General features: G+C 35.8%; 2 protein-coding genes across 4 annotated transcripts in view; both read left to right on the forward strand.

Moving 5' to 3' along the window:
- Positions 1-3460, forward strand: part of LOC107737278 (connector enhancer of kinase suppressor of ras 3-like) — a 9461-nt gene extending 6001 nt beyond the window's left edge. The window contains exons 4-6 of the mRNA XM_016548743.1: positions 1327-1370; positions 3211-3349; positions 3456-3460. Coding sequence (XP_016404229.1) covers positions 1327-1370; positions 3211-3349; positions 3456-3460 — 188 coding nt within the window. The remainder of the gene's footprint in view (positions 1-1326; positions 1371-3210; positions 3350-3455) is intronic.
- A 463-nt stretch (positions 3461-3923) lies between these two features.
- Positions 3924-20613, forward strand: part of LOC107737272 (connector enhancer of kinase suppressor of ras 2-like) — a 39738-nt gene continuing 23048 nt past the window's right edge. For 2 of the 3 annotated variants that reach the window (XM_016548737.1, XM_016548739.1), the window contains exons 1-10: positions 3924-3982; positions 4597-4656; positions 7552-7620; positions 7926-8072; positions 10812-10933; positions 11835-12016; positions 13152-13238; positions 14585-14838; positions 17483-17520; positions 19031-19076. In XM_016548737.1, coding sequence (XP_016404223.1) covers positions 4600-4656; positions 7552-7620; positions 7926-8072; positions 10812-10933; positions 11835-12016; positions 13152-13238; positions 14585-14838; positions 17483-17520; positions 19031-19076 — 1002 coding nt within the window. In that variant the 5' untranslated portion in view covers positions 3924-3982; positions 4597-4599. The remainder of the gene's footprint in view (positions 3983-4596; positions 4657-7551; positions 7621-7925; positions 8073-10811; positions 10934-11834; positions 12017-13151; positions 13239-14584; positions 14839-17482; positions 17521-19030; positions 19077-20613) is intronic. The other variant, XM_016548738.1, reaches the window with a different exon arrangement.

Genomic DNA, 20613 nt, shown 5'->3' on the forward strand with positions numbered 1-20613 from the left:
CCAATGTTACACCGTGTCTACACCGGACGCGAGCGGCACGACGCGACAAATCCCCGTCAGAAAACTGCTGCTGTGTTCTATTTATGACGTATTGACACAAATTTCAAATGATTTTCAACGGTCGCTTTATCGCGTCCAGTGTAGACAGACTTTAGCTGTTGTGGCGCAGCGTGACAACTGTTGCGTCCAGTGTAGACACGGTGTTACTCACCTATCGAGAAGAAACAGTTAACCTCCTCCAGCAACCCACGCTCGCGATCTCCGATCGCTGCTCCCGCTGTCTCAGCTCTTCCTCGCCACTCCGCCAGTGCGCCCCCAGCTCCCTGCCTCAACAGCGCCCCCGCCTCCCTGTCAGTTTGTATCGGTCTTGCTTGGGTGGATTTTCCCATTGGAGTTCGTCGTCCAGGAGGCACTATTGGACCTGTTCCTGGCTGCCCTGTGCCTGGATTGTTTTTTGTCTATTTTTTCTCTTTTTTGAACTTCAAGACTGTTCAATAAATTGACTTTTGGCACCTGCAAACTGAGTCCACGTCTCGTAGTGACACACTCGGCTCGGCTAATGTCCGTCCTGTGCACTGAACGCTCTCTCCTCCACATCATGAGTAGACACGCCCCTTACTGCTGATTGGCTACAAGTTTGTTTTGGTACTCTGCTCGACTCAGTTTTCTAAAGCGTTTTTGAAAAAATACATACCCACCTTTAAGTGGAAAAAACAAGTCCAACGATGAGTGTAATAATTGTATCTGGCAACACGACTGAGACTGCGCCCGCGCCCTCACTCACAACTTTCTCTCAAGCCACGTTCACATGAATCGCTTTCCATCATTTTCACATCACGGACACTAAACAATCTAGGCAAACCATTTAAATTGAATTATACATGTAGATACTCGTAGGAGGAGTTTTAAATGGCTAGTTATTCAGAGAAGTTCAAAAAAAAAATTTATATGAAAAATTGACAGAGGTATGGACCTCTGTGACCTTATAGCTGGCTACGGCAATGAGCACAAGTGTTGATTATCATTGGGTGAACTATTCCTTCAAAGCTGGCATAGCAACTGTCCAGCAACCTTCAAACATTTACAAACATTTTTTTTTTCTTCTAGCCTTAATGCACCAGATGCTGGGTTTCCTCACTTTGGTGTACTCCCACAATGTCTTGTGTAATTATCTTGTCTTGGAGTGGACATGGAGATGTAATTCAAGGCTGTTTATTTTAGGCTGGAGGTCATTCACTATTGTTGTGTCAAGCTCTGCAATTATACAACATTTCTAAATCTGAACTTTTTATTTTTATTATTGCAATTTTTATTTCTTTCATGCACAGGACTGCACTGTCTACAACATGGAAGAGAAGATTTTGGATGTTGTAAGTATTTTGCATTTCCAGTATTACTTTTTTTATACTCATAAAGCTATTTGTTTTATTTCTTTCACATAATTGTGTAAATGAGGATAATGGGACTAGTTTTAGTTAGTTTTATGTTTCTGAGTTTCTCAGGCAGCAATGCCTTTTACCATGCATCATTTCATGTTAACAAAAATTATGACCTGACCCCCCAATAAACATATATTTACACTGGCATTGTTATATTATTACAAAATACAAAATAGTATTTCTTTAATATATTAAGTCAGAATACATTACTTAAAATGTGTAATCAATAGATTACATTACTGACTATAATTTTCATCATGTACTGTAATTTGAAATCAGTGACAGAAAATTATAAATCTGCCTATCACTGGAAATAAAAACTCGTACGTGCAGTGACATGTGAGCATATGCAGTCATATATGCGTAGTATTGGGCATTGGGCAGGGTGAAGGACGTTTGGAATTTACATGCAAGTGTACATATAATGGGTTGACAAAATCACAAACACAAAGCCTGAATGGTTTGGGTCCTATTATTTATTCCTTCACTGTCAAGCAAGAAGTTTATAGTGTAAATGGTCTGTCTGCAATACAAGACAAATGTAGATGATTTGGTTTATCTTAGGTTATGTTGCACACTAACTGTTTATATAGAAAGGAAAAAGTCCTTCTCATCAGGACCACCTGGCTGAATTTCATTTCAGATTACAACCTAGGTTTAATGTTGAAACAATTCTAGTAGTGACGCCTTCATAAATGCAAAGTAAACCATGGGGGGCTTGCTGTTCTCTCCAGTGTTTCATCGAGAATGTTACCGTTCATTTTGTTTACACTCCTGTTCTTGTGCACTGAGTGGAAAATTCAATCAAAGCTCAAATAGTGTTCGGTTTGTTTATTCAAGCCACATGGTTTGTTGGACTTCATTTATGTGCTTGGCTTCTGTGAATTATTGTGAGATTTTTAAGTAGTAGTTCTAATGGATCTGTTTTTCCAGACCCAAATTAAAGATTGCATTAGATTAGATTAAAATAAGTGCTTACATTATTGGTACAATCAACATGGTAGTCCACTAGACTCTGGAAAACCGCCTTTGATCATGTGTTTTTATTTAGATTTATCCACAGTATTGCTTCTGTATTGGTGGGATGCTTGGAACAACCTTGCATGAGCAGAAATATACTCCACCAGTCTACCGCTGTTAATAATGATGAGCTGTAATTGGGTGGTTTGGGAGCATAAAGTGGAGAAGGGACAGTTTTGGAGAAGGAAGGGAGTTCCCATAATTTAAAAAAATTGTTCATAACTGAAAAATCAGATAATATTGTAGCTATTATTCCAACTCCTTTCCCTTGGGACTTAGCTGCTGTAATCTTCTCCCTTCTCCCGATACTATGCCATGGGGCAAATATGGAGATCAACCCTCAGATGTATACACTAGATAAGTATGTATTTGTGATGCATAGCCAGGTGACACTTTATTTGGATAGTTCATCTGTCTACTAATTATAAGCAGACTGTTAGGGTAAGGGTTAGGTTTAGTATAATAAGTTGATATGTACATGCAAAGTTGATATGTACTTGCAATAGTCAGTAGAATGTCTGTTGGGTAACCATCAAAATAAAGGGTTAGCAGATATTAAGCAGACAGTCTACTAATACTAGTAATACACTAATACTAATATGACTGCTAGTTTACATGTCTAAAGTGGACTATCCAAATAACGTGTAAATCATAGCCATTTTGAATTGCACATCTTGAGTGACCGAATTTGAAGATGCTGCTCAATCATCCAGCACTATTTTTCTAAACTCTCTGTTTTCCTAAATTGCAGTCAAAGGTGTTGAACATTATTTGTGACCAGACTGTGAGAACCACCTCTGATCCTCTCATGAGCCAGTCAGCATGTCTGGAGGAAGTTCAGCTGACCGACATCAAACTATTGCAGTCCTGGAAGCCAGCAAATGAACTTGGTCAGAGATCACAGATTCTACCCGACCTAAAAAGCCTTGACATCCATCTAAAAAGCTCTATGACCAGAAGTGTATTAAAAAGGTGATGAATCTACTCAATTTATAGTGTAAGGCTTGTTGCCTCATATTGTCAAATGCGGTCGTTCCTGTTGTGTGTCCTCAATCTGGCAACTCGCCTAAGTGTCAAAAAAAAAAAACATCTAAAAGGAATATGATTGCTTCAGATAAGTCAATAATGTTGGCCATTGCTGTTTGAGTTCCATTAGCTAAAGCTGAAGAGTGAATGAACACAGGTAAACTGAAGCACTTTGGTAGCAGGTTAATTGACACAAACAAACAAATCCTATAATTTGAAATATACACAACATAATATTACAACTTGTATCTAACTACACAAAATGACGTGAATGCACTAGTGAACTTGTGAAAGCACTAGTGAAAAGCTGCCATAACCAATCAGGAAAAAACATTTAGTTTTAGAATTAAATAAAATTAAGTCACATGATCATTGTTGTCACTTCTGAGTACTCAAGTATACATTCTCATGCCTAAAATGTGCTGCAACATTTCATGAGCCAGTCAGCATGTCTGGAGGAAGTTCAGCTGACCGACATCAAACCAGGAGAGGGATTGGTGAGAATAATTTTTTATAATTATTATCTACCTTCATAATAGTTATCTCCATTCGAGAGAAAAAAATAAAACAGATAATTCCAAAATATGAAAATTCTCTCAACATTTAATCACACTGGTGCCATTCAAACCCCATTTTCTTCAATGGAACACAAAAGGATTATATATATATATATATATATATATATATTAAGATTACAACTTGTATCTAACTACACAAAATGACGTGAATGCACTAGTGAACTTGTGAAAGCACTAGTGAAAAGCTGCCATAACCAATCAGGAAAAAACATTTAGTTTTAGAATTAAATAAAATTAAGTCACATGATCATTGTTGTCACTTCTGAGTACTCAAGTATACATTCTCATGCCTAAAATGTGCTGCAACATTTTTTATTTTATTTTTTCAATCTTTTCCTAATAATGTGGACTGGAGATTTCAAGCTTAAAAGGGATGCAAAAGCACCATCAAAGTACCATGAAAAAAGTCTATGTGTTTTTTTCTGTTTTATATAGGAAATCATTCTCTCTTTTCACTGCCAACTGTATAGAGTTTATTGTCTCTCCTTTTCTGTTGTTTTCATGATTTTTCTCTCTGCCTTCCTGTTACTCAGGGCATGTACATAAAATCCACCTACGATGGGCTTCATGTCATCACTGGCACCACTGAACATGTGAGTAAGGGCTGCAATGACGAAAGCCTTTGATTCATCACATTTCGCTTTTTGATGCCAGTGGCTGAGATACATTTAGCTTTTATGTGCATGCCATGTTCAGTCTACATGAGCAAAATAATGGAAAGTAGAGGGGGCTTCTCTTAGTTTATAGACTGAACAATGTTTGTAAGGGCTACAGATGTCAGGTTTGCTCGTTCTTTGTATTTAGATTGGGTTCCCAAGTAATGCATGGAGCTTTACAAAATGTAAAGCTGTCAAAATTAAATGGCATGCAAAAATTATGCTTCTGTTATTTTGAACAACAGCACTCTTGCTTGTGCGATATCGTCAGATTTGGTGCTTGTCACATCTTGTTAAGCTGTGCATGAGAATCCGTAATCAATCACACAACACATTGTGCTGCAATAAAAGGTGAATGCACCAGTTCCTGGTATTTTCAGCGATTCAGATTCTTTCCAGTGTATAGATGGTTGTAGACCACATACTGATTTACATGCTAGCTATCATTGAAGACCATAAGTCGTAGATCTTTATCATAAAGATGTTAATTTAGTCTTAAATTATTTTAAATTAAATTAAAGTCTTCATTTTGTTTCCTTACATTTATATCCCCCAACTAACAAAAATATGTTCTAGGACAGCCCTCTACGAACACCTTGGCAATTGAATCGCCATTGGCTAGGCAATGTAGAGGGTTGTAGGAATGTTTTACTAACATTCTCGTTAAGTTGAACATTGAAAACATCCAGTTTTCTAAATGTTTCAAAAAAGTTTTCTTGGTTATGTGAACATTAAGGGAACTCTGTCAAGAGGAGCGGAAGGATTTGTGTTCCCAGGAGTTTTGAACAAGTTAATTAATTTGTCTTTAGTCCGTATTTAATGATAGATATTCTAGACAGTGATTTCAAGATCACACAAAACTTCTCTGAAACTAAATTCCCACGAGTCAAGTGATGATTCATCCACCCCAGGTCAGCTGATCGTTAATTACAGTTAGTTAATCAGGCTTGCTTGTGATTTTATTGTTTATTTTTCATTATAAAACAACAAAAGCTTGTATTTAAGCAATATCACTGCTGTTGTACTGAATTTTAGGATGTGTTTCAGCCATCAGCAGTTCATTGAATAAAAATTTAATAGCAAGTAACTTTTGCTTTAGACCAACTTTTTCCAGTATGTATTTTTCCACCAATAAAATCCAAATGATGCTTCCAAAAGAATCTCAAAATACACCAAATGTATGATTATGAGGTATATGGATAAAGAGATTTATTTGTGCTATTTTGATGGCAGGGAGAAGTGTCATGGCTATATTGACATAATGATGCATGGACTTGAAACTTGCAGTTAATTGAGTTCTGTTGATTCAGTAGCCGTTCTGACAGACTCTGTCAGTTCATTTAGTAAAAGATTCATCAGAAAGATGTGTCAGGCTGATTCACACGGGTAACTCCTCAGTTCATGAGACTTTTTGAACAATTCAACAACTCTCTGGTATTCATTATTTGGTAGTCACACTCGTGTTGTTTGCGGTCAAAGCTGACTGGAGACCATAATTGTATAATAATTTTATTTTAATGAAATGAATGTACTGTATTTCATTTGAATAATGTTTTTTTTTCTATTATATATTTGGTATTTTGAAGGGATTTCATGTTAATAAACAATAATCACATCTAAATTATGGACCATTTATTTCTGTATGAAATGTATAAAAAATACATTTCATACTATTTTTAAGTTAATTCAGTATTTAAATGAAAAATTTAGCAAAAGTACTTAAAGTCCAATGAGTTGAGGCAGATTAGTGTCACCTGGTGGGAAAAGAAAGAAAGAAATATAATCTGTAATACCATGATATAACCACTGGATGCCTGTATAGTCCTATATATAAATATACTGTATACAAGGCTGTGTATCCCCTTGTTACTAACAACAATTTTTCAGACACATTAATTTAATAAATTCGAATAACTTTGCTCTGTTACAGTCACACCAGTTTTTGTGTGTGTGTGTGTATGTGTGTCGACACTCTTGATGTTTTAGAGTTTCAAACCTTGACTGCTATGTGCTTTTTCTGCATGGCTGATTTTTAGATGTATACACAAAAAATTCCCTGTATTTTCATATTTTTGCCTATATCCCATTGACTTCCTATTGTGGTCGTTTTTGAACGCGAACAACAAAAGTGTGACTGTTTTTGTTTTGTTTTTGTCTCATAGCAAGTGTCACCAAGCAAAAATCACCAAGTTTCATAACGTTCCAATGAAGTTCTGATTTTTAGAAATTCAAAACTTTTTTTTTTGGTCTAAAATGACGAACAACACCAGAGGGTTAAAAGAAAATGCTCAAATTAGTCATTTGTTTGTCAATTGGTCTATACAGGTTGCACTGTACATTTGTTTGTGTGTGCAGCCCTGCTGGAAATGGCAAAAGATGCGATTTATCGTGCAGCCCTAATATTATACTGTAGATGACTTTGGAGCAATGAAGAACAGGAAAATTAAATAAATAAAAAAATGAAATCTGTATAGCATGTGTATGTATAATGTTTTTAGAAGACATGCTGTTTTACTTTTAATTTCATGTTTTGGTTTATTTGCATTTTACACATGTAGTTATGTTGTTGCTTTGTATAGTTCCGTTTGTGATGATGCCTATTTATGAATCCACAGCATGTACTTAACAAATCTTTCTGGCATTAGAAAAGGATATTTGATTAGTAATAGTCAATTTTACCACATTTTTTTAAGCATTCTTTTTTATTTAATTATTTATATATTTAGTGAGGGGGGGTGCTGGGATTTTGTCTTGTTCACAAAATGTTTAAATGGTTTTGACAGGAACATCAATATTTCGAGAAAACAAATACTCAAAGAATTTCCCCTCTAGTCCCCAGCTGATATGACACGCAAGATCCATGCTGGAGATGAAGTCATCCAGGTCAACCAGCAGACAGTGGTGAGTATTTCTGCACACAAGGTCTTTGTATTGTATAGTGGTACATTAGTTGTACACTTTAAACGAAACCCTTTTTTCATCTATACGTTTTGGTATTGAATGAAATATGTGTTTTGCAATTGCTCCTCACTCCAACTGTTATTTTGGATGAATTTCTCCACAGTGCAGTCTGGATTTGGCATATTTGAAAAGGATTCGTGCAATGCTGTTTGGAACCATGTTCACTGCATAATCTGAAGAGCCTGTGTCTGTATAAACAGAATTCTTTTTGGTAGTACTTATGGGTTTGTGCTTGTTTGTTCCAGGTGGGTTGGCAGCTGAAGAACCTGGTGGCCAAGCTGAGAGAGGACCCTAAAAGCGTGGTGCTTATTTTAAAGAAAAGGCCCACAGGAACCTCAGGATTTACCCCAGCACCTCTCAAAAACATGCGCTGGAGACCGCCCGTGCCTCAGGTGTGTCAATCATAAAGGTTTAACAGTCATCAACTCTCAGATTATCATAGAAGTTAACTGAATTGTCTGTTCAGATTGTAAAATTATTAAAGGGGTCATATGATGCTTTTTTAAAGATCATTATTTTGTGTATTTGGTGTAACAGAATATGTTGACATGCTTTAATGTTCAAAAAACACATTATTTTTCAAATACTGTACATTATTGTAGGTCTTCTATGCCCCGCCTCTCTCAAACGCTTCGTTTTCTACAAAGCCCCCTATTTGTTGTTTGTCTTAATAAATTTGGCAAATTAAAAATACAGTGATTAAATTTAAACATTTTTTTTCTATTGCTCTGTTTTAAAAAGGGTAATAAAAAATGTCAATAATTATCGATACAGAACGATATGAAACATATATCGTTGATATATTTTTTAGCTATATCGCCCAGCCCTAGTATTCAGTAGGTGTAATGTATTCTAAGTTGCTTCAGAAGTATTGCAAGTATTACGTACAACAATAAAAAATATGTGCATTGACATAAAAAAGGAAATTTACTTTTGGTACTTAAGTACTTTTAAAAGCAAGTACTTCTGTACTTTTACTTAAGTAAAAATCAGTATCTGTACTTTCACTCAAGTAATGAAGTTGAGTACTTTGTCCGCCTCTGGTTATATACGAGTCACAATTAACAACCACTCTGAAATGCAGTGGTTTTCAAAACTGTCCTGGAGCAGCCCAGCACTGTCCTGCTGATCTAACACACCATTCAACTTGTCAGCTCATTATACTTGCCAAAGGGCACAGGTAGCTAAATATGATATTTATTGTAATGGGTTTATGTGAATATTGTTTTAAGTTCACTTAAATTAGAAGTCTAATAAATGTTATAATTGATAGCTCTCAATTATACTGTAATGTTGAATGGCTATCAGTGGTGGACAGTAACGGAGTAGTTTTAATTCGTTACTGTACTTAAGTACATTTTTCAAGTATCTGTACTTTACTGGAGTAGTTTTATTTTGAGTAACTTTTACTTCACTACATTCCAAAGCATAAAATCGTACTTTTTAATTCACTACATTTCATAAAACATATCGTTACTCCTTATAATATATCACGTGCTCTGACACGCAGAAGCGGTGTCTGATTCAAGAACGAACTGATTCTTTTCAATGAACCTTTTAAATCGGTTCGCAAATCGCACCAAACGATTAATTCACGATTAGAATTAACCGATTGCAAGCTGTTCTCGAGTCGACAACTCACTGATTCAAATGAACCGTTTAGTGCGAATCTCCAGTGAACTGAATTCACAAGTAAGAACCGCGCGTGCGACTGATGCTGCTAAAAGTAAGTTACTGATGTTGAATTTTAGGATTAATTATTGTAACTGAAAATCATATTTAGGTCAAAACTGTCAGTTGTTTGTGAACTAAATCTGCTGTAAAGGGTGATCTATTCAAGCCCACTGAAATGCTTGAATGCAGACACATCAACATCAGTGTCTCTGTTTTAGGTAAAAAAAAACGAAACATTAAAATAACAGATTGAATGTGAAATTATAGCAATATAAAAGTATATTTAAAAACTTTAATGTTAGGTGGGATTAATCACAATTAATTGTGATTAATTTCAGAAAAAGTGTGTGATTAATTAGATAATTTATTTTAATCGGTTGACAGTACTAAAATTGTTCATATAATGAAAGTAGATTACAGTAGGAAAGTCAAAATGAAAATGCTGTCTTCATTCTGTCATCACCCTCATGTCATTCCAAACCTGTATTCATTTGTTTCTTGTGTGTAACTTGCAGGAAGAGATTTTGAAAAATGTCTCCATGTTTTTGAAAGTTCAATGGAGTTCAATGTTGTTTCGACACTAATGCTTTTCAAAATATTTTTGGAAACACTTGCGTAATTCCATTCATGACTATTAAATGGTACTGACCCCATCCCCACTTTAGTGAGATAGTCTACCAATTTATGCCATTGTACAAGGTCTTAAATTTCAAGGGCTTCATATCAAATATTCACTAAGATTTCCGGAATAGTACTAATAAACCAAATGTGTTTATCAACAACCTGGTTTATCATCAATACATACAAATTTGTTTCAATCTCATACATTTTAGCTAACTGAATCTTGCTTGTTTCACAGCTAGCCATATTTTAACCATGTTCATACTTTTATACTCAATACATTTAAATTACTTAACAATAAACGTTTATGCTGATTCCAAGCAAACTGAATGTATGCATTTTGAAAATTTTAGTATTTTTATTTTTTTATTTTGCTAAAGTTTTTAATACAAACTTTACTGCTTTTACACGAACAAAGAGCTTCTGTAATGGAGCTTGTCTCCGCAGGTGCTCACACACCCAGTGGGACAAAATCACACAACATTACAATATTGTTTGAACAAAGTGCATTGGTATCAGTTTATAAATCTTACACTTAAATTAAATGATGCTGTGAATGCTTAAAAATGAGGTGTGTATGTCATGTTCAGGTATATTTAAAAATATACATACATAAATATATACAAAAAGTATTTTGACATTTTGGAGTCACACAAATGTCTAAAATTGATTCAACAATAGATCTATTGTTTGTTTTATCATTTTGTGTTATGAAAGTACAGTTGCATTATTAATTTAATTTTGTCACTCTATTTAGTGATATTTGCCTTTTTATTTGTGGAGAGATGCAATAAAAAGAAAGAAGAAGTACAGAAGGTTTTTCTTATGTTCTACAGAGCTCCACATCTCCTAGTAAGAGTCAGTCAGACAATTCTGCCAAACTCTGCAGTAGGAAGGACAAGCCAGCCATACTGGACCTGTACATCCCTCCACCTCCATCAGTGCCTTACGCACCACGGTGAGACTGGATGCTGTTGTCACCAAGAAAACCTTTGTGAATGTTCTGTTGTAACATGTAGCAGTGTAATACCTCTAAAAATATCATGGTATTTTGATTCTGATAAATATTCTGTTCATGGGATGTATCAAAGTACAGTGGTGTTACTATTAGACTCCATCACTTTTCCACGGTGCCAACATAGTACTTTTCCATTGCATTTCTGAACTTAACTCCAAAGAAGTTAAAAGAATAGTTTACCTACAAAATGAAAATTTGTTGAAAATGTACTCACCCTCGGGCCATTCAAGATTTAAATGAGTTTGTTTCTTGATCAGAACATATTTGGAGAAATGTAGCATTACATCACTTGCTCACCAATGGATCCTCTGCAGTGAATGGGTGCCGTCAGAATGAGAGTCCAAACAGCTGATAAAAATGTCACAATAATCCACAATTAATCCACACCACTCCAGTCCAACCATTAACATTTTGTGAAGCGAAAAGCCACGTGTTTTTAAGAAGCAAATCCACCATTAAGATGTTTTTAAGTTCAGATGAGTCCTCTATCCATAATATTGCTTTTTGTCCAGTGTTATCTCTTCTGAATCAGGAGTGAAATATGAACAGATCAAGCACCAAAACAGTTCTACACAAATATGTAAGTGGATTTTGATGTAAGAGGACAACAGGGGATGGATTTGTTTACTGGAGGAAGCCTTATTATGGATTATGGACTCGTGTTTTTGCCAGGAGCAACGGTTTCGAGATAAAACGCCTTGATGGTTGGTTTGTTTCTTACAAACACAGCTTTTCGTTTCACAAGATTTTCATCTTTGGGTGAACTATTCCTTTAAACATGATTCTGTATTTTTTTTTAATTATTCCTGCTGATTAAATAAGCTTTTGTCCTCTGTTACAGGGAAGGACGGAACAGCTCATACACCAGCCTTAATGCCAGACCTAAAGGCTCGGAGTCCCCAAACTCCTTCCTGGACCTGGAGAGCCACCGGCGCTTCACCATTGCGGACTATGACAAACTGTCCGTTCAGCCAGTTGAGGTCAGCATACAGATGCGTCCAAGAGGAAGATCCTCATCACAAGGTCATTATTTCAGAAAAAAATTCTGATTTAAAAGTTTCAGATTCACATTCATCTATTTTTTTTTCATCATTGCAGTGTAGCTTAAAGGGGTCATATGATGCGATTTCAAGTTTTCCTTTCTCTTTGAAGTGTTACAAGCTGTTCGTGAATATGAAAGATCCCTAAAGTTGCAAAGACTAAAGTCACAAACCCAAAGAGATATTCTTTATAAAAGTTAAGACTCATCCATGCCCTCCTAAAACGCCTCGTTCTAACACGCCCCCCACATGTCTACATCACTGTGTGGGAAGATTTGCATAACGCCGCCCAAATGTTCACGCAAAGAAAGAAAGCGTAACTTTGATTCTGGCTGTAGTATTGTTGCCCCGCCGCCATGTCGTGGAGACGCTGTGTGTTTCGTTGTGAAAGCAAAACTACTTTGTTTAGCCTTCCAAAAGAGGACACAACTAGAAATCAGTGGTTAAGTTGTATTTACAACACTGTTCCAGAACACTTCAACCCAAATATTCAGATGTGTGCAACGCATTTTAGGGAGGATGAGGACTGTTTCCTGGGAGAGTAGCCTACAATGCCGGTGTTCTGACAAATAATGCTGACTCACAGCCTGTAAGTATGCTTTTATATTTAAAGGATTTGCCGCTGACGATTCAAACGCGAGTTTTGAGCAGTGTAGAGCAGCGCTTGTTGTTTGTCATTTCTCCGATCACAAATGCAGACATGGTTTTATGTTTACGCGGCACGATATGCAACAAATGCCTCGTTTGTAATGGGTTTTAATGTTTTTGTCTCATCGCTCCGGCCGGGACACGGCATCACAATATGTTAAGGGGCGTAACATTTCTGTCACACACTTGAGGTATTAGGCCAATCAGAACGCTTTTCAGAACGATGCGCTTTGTAAAAATCGACGCGTTTCAGAAAGGCGGGGCATAGAGGAGAAACAATAATGTACAGTATGTGGAAAATAATGTGTTTTTTTAACCTTAAACCGCATAAACACATTTCATTACACCAAATACACAAAATAATGTTCTTTTTTAGCAACGTCATATGACCCCTTTAAATTGAACCCATTTTTGATTTCCTCTTGTATGTTTACATGTATGGTGTATGTATGTATGTGTGGTTTGCACAGGTAAACCACGACCTCTGTCAATGCCTTCGGATACATGTTTGAGCATGGCAGACCTGTATGCAGAGCCCTGGACACAGGGGCGGAAAGGTACATAACACATTCACACCAATCCAGTTTAACCACTTCAGAGGCCAGAGAATTTGTGTTTTTTTGTTGTTGTTGTTTTGTAGCACCCAGGATTGAATTCAGAACATGACAGAACACAATATCCTCCAAAAACTAACATAGACTTCAGTTTGTAAAATCCAAGGAATAAGGTGCACGGTAACGCTCTTACAATCCAATGTATAAGCAAAATCCAAAGTTATAATCCAGTCTATTTAGCTTGTAAAGTTGGTAACTTTCACATGACATATGCAAGGATGCCAAAAAGGACATGTGAAGTAATGTAGCATGATGTTTATTTTGCTCAGCTGGTAGCACATGCCATTAGCAGCATCGAGGTCATAGATTTGATTCCCTGGAAACAAACTAACTATTAAAAATGTGTACCTTAAAAGCCCTGTAAGCTGTGACAGTAAAGACTTTTATATCTTTATATATTTCATTATTTAAACAGGAGCACACAAGCCATGCTGTTTATGTATGCACAATACTTCATAGTCAGACCAGATTTTTATTAAAGAAATGTAAGAATAGCATGCAAACAACATATCACATTAAAGAGCAATAAAATTGGACAAGGTTATACACCTCATAAAACATTAACCACAAGTAAAGACTGTACAAATTAAACAATAATAATGTTAGCATTGCTTTCATACACTTACTTTACTTCCCGATACAATCATTACATATTATATCAAATTGAGATTGTTCAAATAAACGTATATTTTTCAGCCCAGTCGATTATTCAAAAATAACGTGTCATGTCCTCCAGGTTTGAGCGCAGTGACTGGATAGCATTATATTGTCAATAAGATTGGAGATTAATCATAACAAACATGGTGCAATAATAAAAACAATAAAAATAAAATAGAATATAAATGGTGTATATATTCCGAGTATTCCTCCAGCAGTAACGTGAGCAGCTGCGGCCAGATTCTCATGATGACTGTAGCGACACCGGAAACGCTGACAATCTTAGTAAATAATGTTTCACGTTCAAATGGAAGATTACACATATGGTAGGGTATCGTCCAAGACTAAATAGTAAGACCGTTTGAAATACTGAGGTTTATTGTCAAGCTCAACAAAGTTAGTTTAATTCTCTTGTCAAAATTTGCTGCAGCCCATTGACATAATGCAGGCGGAAATTCTTTTACGCGAAACTAATCGAAGCCGAATGTGACGACACGCGGACTGTAAAAAAAAAAAGGCCTATACAGCTGTGCATCAATATATATTACATTTGAAAATATATTCAACATGAATTTGTTTTAGGGCTTTGAAAACATCTGTAATTACATGCATCTTTTAATCTTCTGGTCTAGGTGAAGATCTTCTGTACAGATACCTAAGCAACGAACGCATACCAACTATCTCTGAGGAGGCCCCGGACCCAGGCTCATCTTACAAGTTCACAGTCGAAAGACCCGCTTATGTGATCGACTACTCGAGGAACAGCCGATTCCTTGTCAGTGCGGATCTACACAACAGCGCCACCATACCATATCAAGAGGACTTAGTCAAAAAGACCCCCATGACATCCACCCCGAAACGGCCCCCCGCGGAGCCCTCGCTACTGGTCAGTTGGATCACACGGCTTAAGCTATTGACTCACTAATGTCAGCTTGCCTAAACCCTTTGTCCAGCTGTGTGCAGTGACTCCTTTCTCGTGTACTTTTTCATGCTTTCACTCTCCTTTCGGGATATTTCTTTGTGCCTTTAATTTGTCTACATTGCCTAGAATGTGTCTAAAATGACTAGAATTTAACCTCAGAAATGTATGTTTGGAAACACATGTGGGGAAAAATGAGATATATTATCTCTGCTTAACTCTGTAGTCTTTTCAGAAAAAAATGACTTGTACACCACAGTATTAATTTGCATATTAAGCCACTTGAAAATGTATATCTACCTCAGCTATTTCCACAGTGAAAATAAGCGTTCATGTAACAGTAGTACATAGTTTATGGTTGGAAAACAAACATAAACTATATGGTAACTACAAATTTTTCCCATTCCTGCTGAACCCCATGCCTTTCCAAACAGTTAAGTCAACTAATTTCTAATTAGAGAAACAAATACATCCTGCTGTTTCTCTTGTCTTTTTGCTTTGGATGTCAAACCTTCAGTAGATGTAATAACTTTTTTCCAAAGTTTCTATGAGTTTCATCATGGTTAATTGTATTGTTTTCTTTACGTGTTAAGAGTATGTGTTTTGAGTAAGTTATTTTTTTCTTTTTCACTATATTGCACCAAAAGAAAAATCAGTTTTTGATCTTTTACATTTGTGGTATTGTGCTTTGCTTTTGTGGTACATTAGATGGGTATATTTTTCCAAATGCTTATTGCATTTTGAAAATTTTGGTTTGTGTACGGTTTTCGTTCCCTTTTTTTCTTTTCTTTTCTTTATTTTTCATCAAAGGAATAGTTTCCTCAGAAAGTCATTCTGACAGCATTTACTCGCCCTGTCTAAATCTTGTGGTATTTTCTTGCTTGCGTGGTATACAAAGGAAATGCTTTGCAGGTTGTCCAAACTTTTTTTTTTTCTGTACCTCAAAGGTAGATGTTTGGAATATAGTGCAGAGGTGATATGGACTACTTTTTTTATTTTTTTTAGGGTATTAAAAAGAACAGCTCAGACATTGTTCTAAAAATCTCCTTTTGTGTTCCACAGAAGAAAGAAGATAAGGGTTTTGAATTAAGGGTGAATAAATTATGGCAGCTTTCTTTGCTTGTCACTGTAAAATCTATGCTTTTTAGCCATTTCTGATGTCAAACCATTTTTTGCTAAGGAAATATGGTAACACAGGTTCATACAGTAGTGTGATCACAGCGTTGTTCTGGACCAGTGGAGACACTGCCTCCTCATTAAATTGGGATTAGAGAATGAACCAAATAAATGGAAACAACTAAGATTAAACACTGTATAAATCACAATTTTTCACAGTTAAATTGCAACATTAGTTGTCATTTTGTTTTCATTGAAAGCTGTGCTTTATATCAGCATTTTGCCATATCTGGATTGTGCAGAAAGGATTATGCCGTATTAACTATTGGTTTAAGCTATTTTTCTTTTGTACCACACTTACATTTTGTACCATATTAGTTGCTTCTGTCCATTAAAGCTGCTCTTCCAGATGTTTTTGTATTTTGTATTGTCTTCACTGAATTATATAATTATCTTCATTTAAAAAAAAAAATAAATCTATGTAGCAGGTAATATTTTAGCATTGACTGCAGATTTAAAAACTCTAGAGAAAAGAGGACCAAGAGAAAGTTTTTGATTTGCATGCAGTGACACTTGAGGTCAAATAGTATCATAAATGTTTATGAACTCACAAGAAATGATGTTTGACATAACACAGCTTTTTGGTGACATTTGTCCAAGAGGTACTCGTCTTAAACATACAGTGCGAATTGTGTGGCATTTTTACAATAATTTAAAAAGTAAAACAACTTCAGAAAGTAATGAACAATTACCAGTGATTGTTCCTTGTAAAGGCAGCTTCATGGCTTTGTGTTTTTTAAATCCATTTGTCTTTGTGAGATCCAAACAGTGAATGGCTTCTCAAAACTAGGGAGTAGTTTTCTCTTATTCTCTGTTCCTTTCCTTTTACATTAATCTTTCTAACTGTTTCTGTGTTTTGCCTATGTCTATTAGTCCAACTTACCCTAATCATTTTGCTTAAAGGGGTCATATGATGTTGCTAAAAAGAACATTATTTTGTGTATTTGGTGTAATGAAATGTGTTTATGCGGTTTAAAGTTAAAAAAACACATTATTTTCCACATACTGTACATTACATACTGGCCTCTTCAGTTTTCCCATATTTTCTGCTTTGCCCTTAAAATCTGAAATCTGCTTGTTGGAAAAACGCTCACTGAAATGTATATATATTGAAGAAATGCATTGATCTTTGCTGAACAAGTAATGTGCTCTGGCTTTGCATGGAATGTAATTTTACTCTTTTTGCTTAGACACTGTATCTGTTGTCTTAAATATTTTTTTTATCTGATATATACAATAATTAGTCTGTAAAAAAACTGTAGCTTTTGGCACACAAACACCACCAGTATAGAGTGCCCATCCACTTCTACATGAACTCATTGTTCAGAAGAAAGGGAATGAAAGATGAAATGTTGAAGCAGAGAACAGAGCACAGAGCACAGTGGTCTTGCCCATGTTTACGCATATATTAACTGTTCTTTATGTCCTGCCACAGGATCCCGACTGGACCTCCAACAACGCATTCATCAACAGGTGGGTGCAGAACTAAGTGACACGTCCATCCCGGCCTCTTTAGAGCAGTGCACATTCACTGTGAGCTAAAACAAAAGCGCAGGAAGAATCTCTACCAGATAGTTTTTGCTAAGTTATCAGAAATGTATTTTTCCTGCCAGGATGCATGATGCTCTGTGGACTCGCTGCTCCTTTGTGTATATTTGTAGCAAGCAATAGTGAGTGACATCATGGTTTAAATTCCCCAAGCACCAAAAACAGAGACAACCCCATGATCTGGAACGGTTACCATTAGGTAGTATATCATTATTTTTCATAATTTTATTTAGTTTGTAATTGCAGTTTAAAACCAAAGCAGGTATTTTGATAATACTTGACAATGAGGCTTGTTAAGATGTTAGTTAACATGAACAGTACTTCTACAGCATTTATTAATCTTAGTCACTAGTCATTTTAATGTTTACTAATTTAATTACATTTTTAAAATAAAACATCTGTTAGCATTAATTGATGCACTATGAACTAGCATGAGAAAACAATGAACAATTGTATTTTGATAAACATTAACAAAGATAAACAACAGAAAATTTAAAAATAAAGTTTAAAATAATTAAAAAAGCAAATTGCTCATAGTTCATGATAGCTAATGCATTAATTAATGGCAATGAATGGGACATTATTATAAAGTGTTACCGATGTTTAATTGTTAGAGACATCTTGGGATAGTTCCATATGGAAATAAAAACAGGACTGATATAAACACTGTTGGTTTCTTGTCGTAAGGAATGAAGTGGTGTGATTCCTTTAAACAGAGCTGACTAATCCTTTCATTGTTTTCATAGCCATTTCTCTTAGAATTGTTTTCCCTTTGTGTACAACACAAACTATATAAATATAAATATTGTTAAGTAAAAAATAAATATAAATTTCAAGATCATTGAAGCAATTCAAATTTGAAGCATCACCTAAATTACCGGCCCCCAAGTCTGCCTCACAAAGATTACCTTGACTGTAAAATAACTCAATGTGGCAATATTGGTCAGGGGCTATGTGTCTGTCTGTCCATTGTCAGTGTTGGAAACTTATTTGGTGCCACTAAAGCTACAGAAATGACCCACTTCGCATTTAATTTGATTAACATCTTTAATCATTTGACAGTCTTACTAATAATGCACCCATTCAGTATTGTTGGCTTTTTCATTGGGTTGCATTATATTTAAGTAAAAGCTGTAAACTTTTTGACAAGGCTTACAAAATAAATCTCTAAATAAATGAACAGAAAACAGAGAAGAGACCATCAAATATCTACAACAATAAGACTGAAATGTTATGTATTTTACGTTTATAATGAGTATGTGCTCAGAACTGCTCTTGGAGTTCATCTGTGCAAGTGAATTTCAAACACCACGTGATTTTTTCACTTGAGGTAACATCCTGTTTCAGTAGTATTATTAGTATTATTGCTTTAGCTTCAGACATAGTTTATTGTGCCATGCTTGTTCCTACATTAAATCTGTTGTCTTCTCCTCAGCAGGTACAGCAATAGTGCCATGCGGTCCTGGTCATTCTCTCAAGCAGTAAGAACCACTTCTATTCTTTTTTTCTTTTTCTTTTTTATTATTATTAGTTTGCAGACAGTGAGTTGCAACTCTTGAAGTGAATTATTTTGACTTCATCCAATGATAGAACACTACAGTATCAAAAATATCTGTATTCTGGTTGTATATAAAACATGTCCAAACTCACTTAAAGGGGTCCTATTATGCTCTTTTACAAAGTCTTGATTTTGTTTTGGGGGTGTACTAGAACATGCTCTCATGCTTGGTGGTTCGAAAAACGCATTATTTTCAGATAATTTACATTATTAAAATACCTTTCTCCCCAGCCTGGCACAAACGGCTCGATTAGTTCTGGGTTTTAATGAAGGCCCGCCTTTCGAAAAAAACGAAATGTGTTGTGATTGGTTAGCTGTCCCAGTGCATTGTGATTGGCGAACAGCTTAGACGTCACACCTTCCCTATTTATACACTCACTCTGATCCCCGTCAAGCGGCTGAGTATTGTTTAGCGCTTATCGCTCATCATGTGATAGCTACGTTACAGAGCCATTTCAGAGTGTTGTCTTGTTCCTAGTTCTAGTCTAGTTACGTCTATATATACTATTGCTCAGAAATAGAAAACTATTGCTCAAAAAACTTTAGTATTTTCTTGTAAAACATATCTAATATTTACACTAATCTCTAACTTTAAAACTAACTTTAAAAAAACATATTTTTTACCGTGTACAATTCATATTGTACAGCAGTCTTTATTACTTTATTGCTCTTCTCCAATCCATTTAGTTTAGTTTTTATAGAAGATGAAGATCATGTCAAAAATACTTTAGTTTCTAGATGCTGTTTAGTGGTTGTATAACAAGCATATACCAAGTTATCATATTTCATGAAGTGATTTACAGTGCACCACAACATGGAAAGCTCTTGCTTCATCTCTTACTCTCTTCTTTCATCATTTATCAGTTTAAGGAATAATAATCCAGCAGATCTATTATATTTAATCAGGAACCTGTTAATATTTATTTGTAATTACTAATTTTTAACATATCAAATGTATTTTAAGTGTGAATGTTTCATTTCTGCAAAGTTCTTAGAGGGATATGGCATTTAAAGGAAACGGGTCTTTTTTAGACAGTGATTTGTGGTCACAGTGGTGCCAGCCTCCTCCTGAGCACTCAGTGAGAAACACTGTTGTAGAAGCAGCTCTTGTATTGTCTTGCTTTGAAAACACAGCACACAGACAGAGCAGAAGAATGGATCCTCTGTTCCTGGCAGTGTCATGGCTTGCTCTCGGCAGGGCCGGATTAACAATAGGGCTAGGTGGGGCTGAAGCCTCAGGGCCCGAGCAACGAGGGAGCCCGTGATTGGCTGTGGAGTAGATTGACTGAAGCGCCAATCGCCAAAGCCCCACCACGCCCCCACTTATTAGCGCTATTATTTAGTGGAGCTTTGCCGTAAATTCCATGTATTATCATTAGATATTGAAACGTCACGTTTGAATTTGGTTTACCAATCAAATGCATTTATTATGTATTTGACTTTTGAACGAACTGTACGCG

Source organism: Sinocyclocheilus rhinocerous, unplaced genomic scaffold, assembly GCF_001515625.1.
Source record: "Sinocyclocheilus rhinocerous isolate Xijiao unplaced genomic scaffold, SAMN03320098_v1.1 scaffold1636, whole genome shotgun sequence".
NCBI lineage: Eukaryota > Metazoa > Chordata > Actinopteri > Cypriniformes > Cyprinidae > Sinocyclocheilus > Sinocyclocheilus rhinocerous.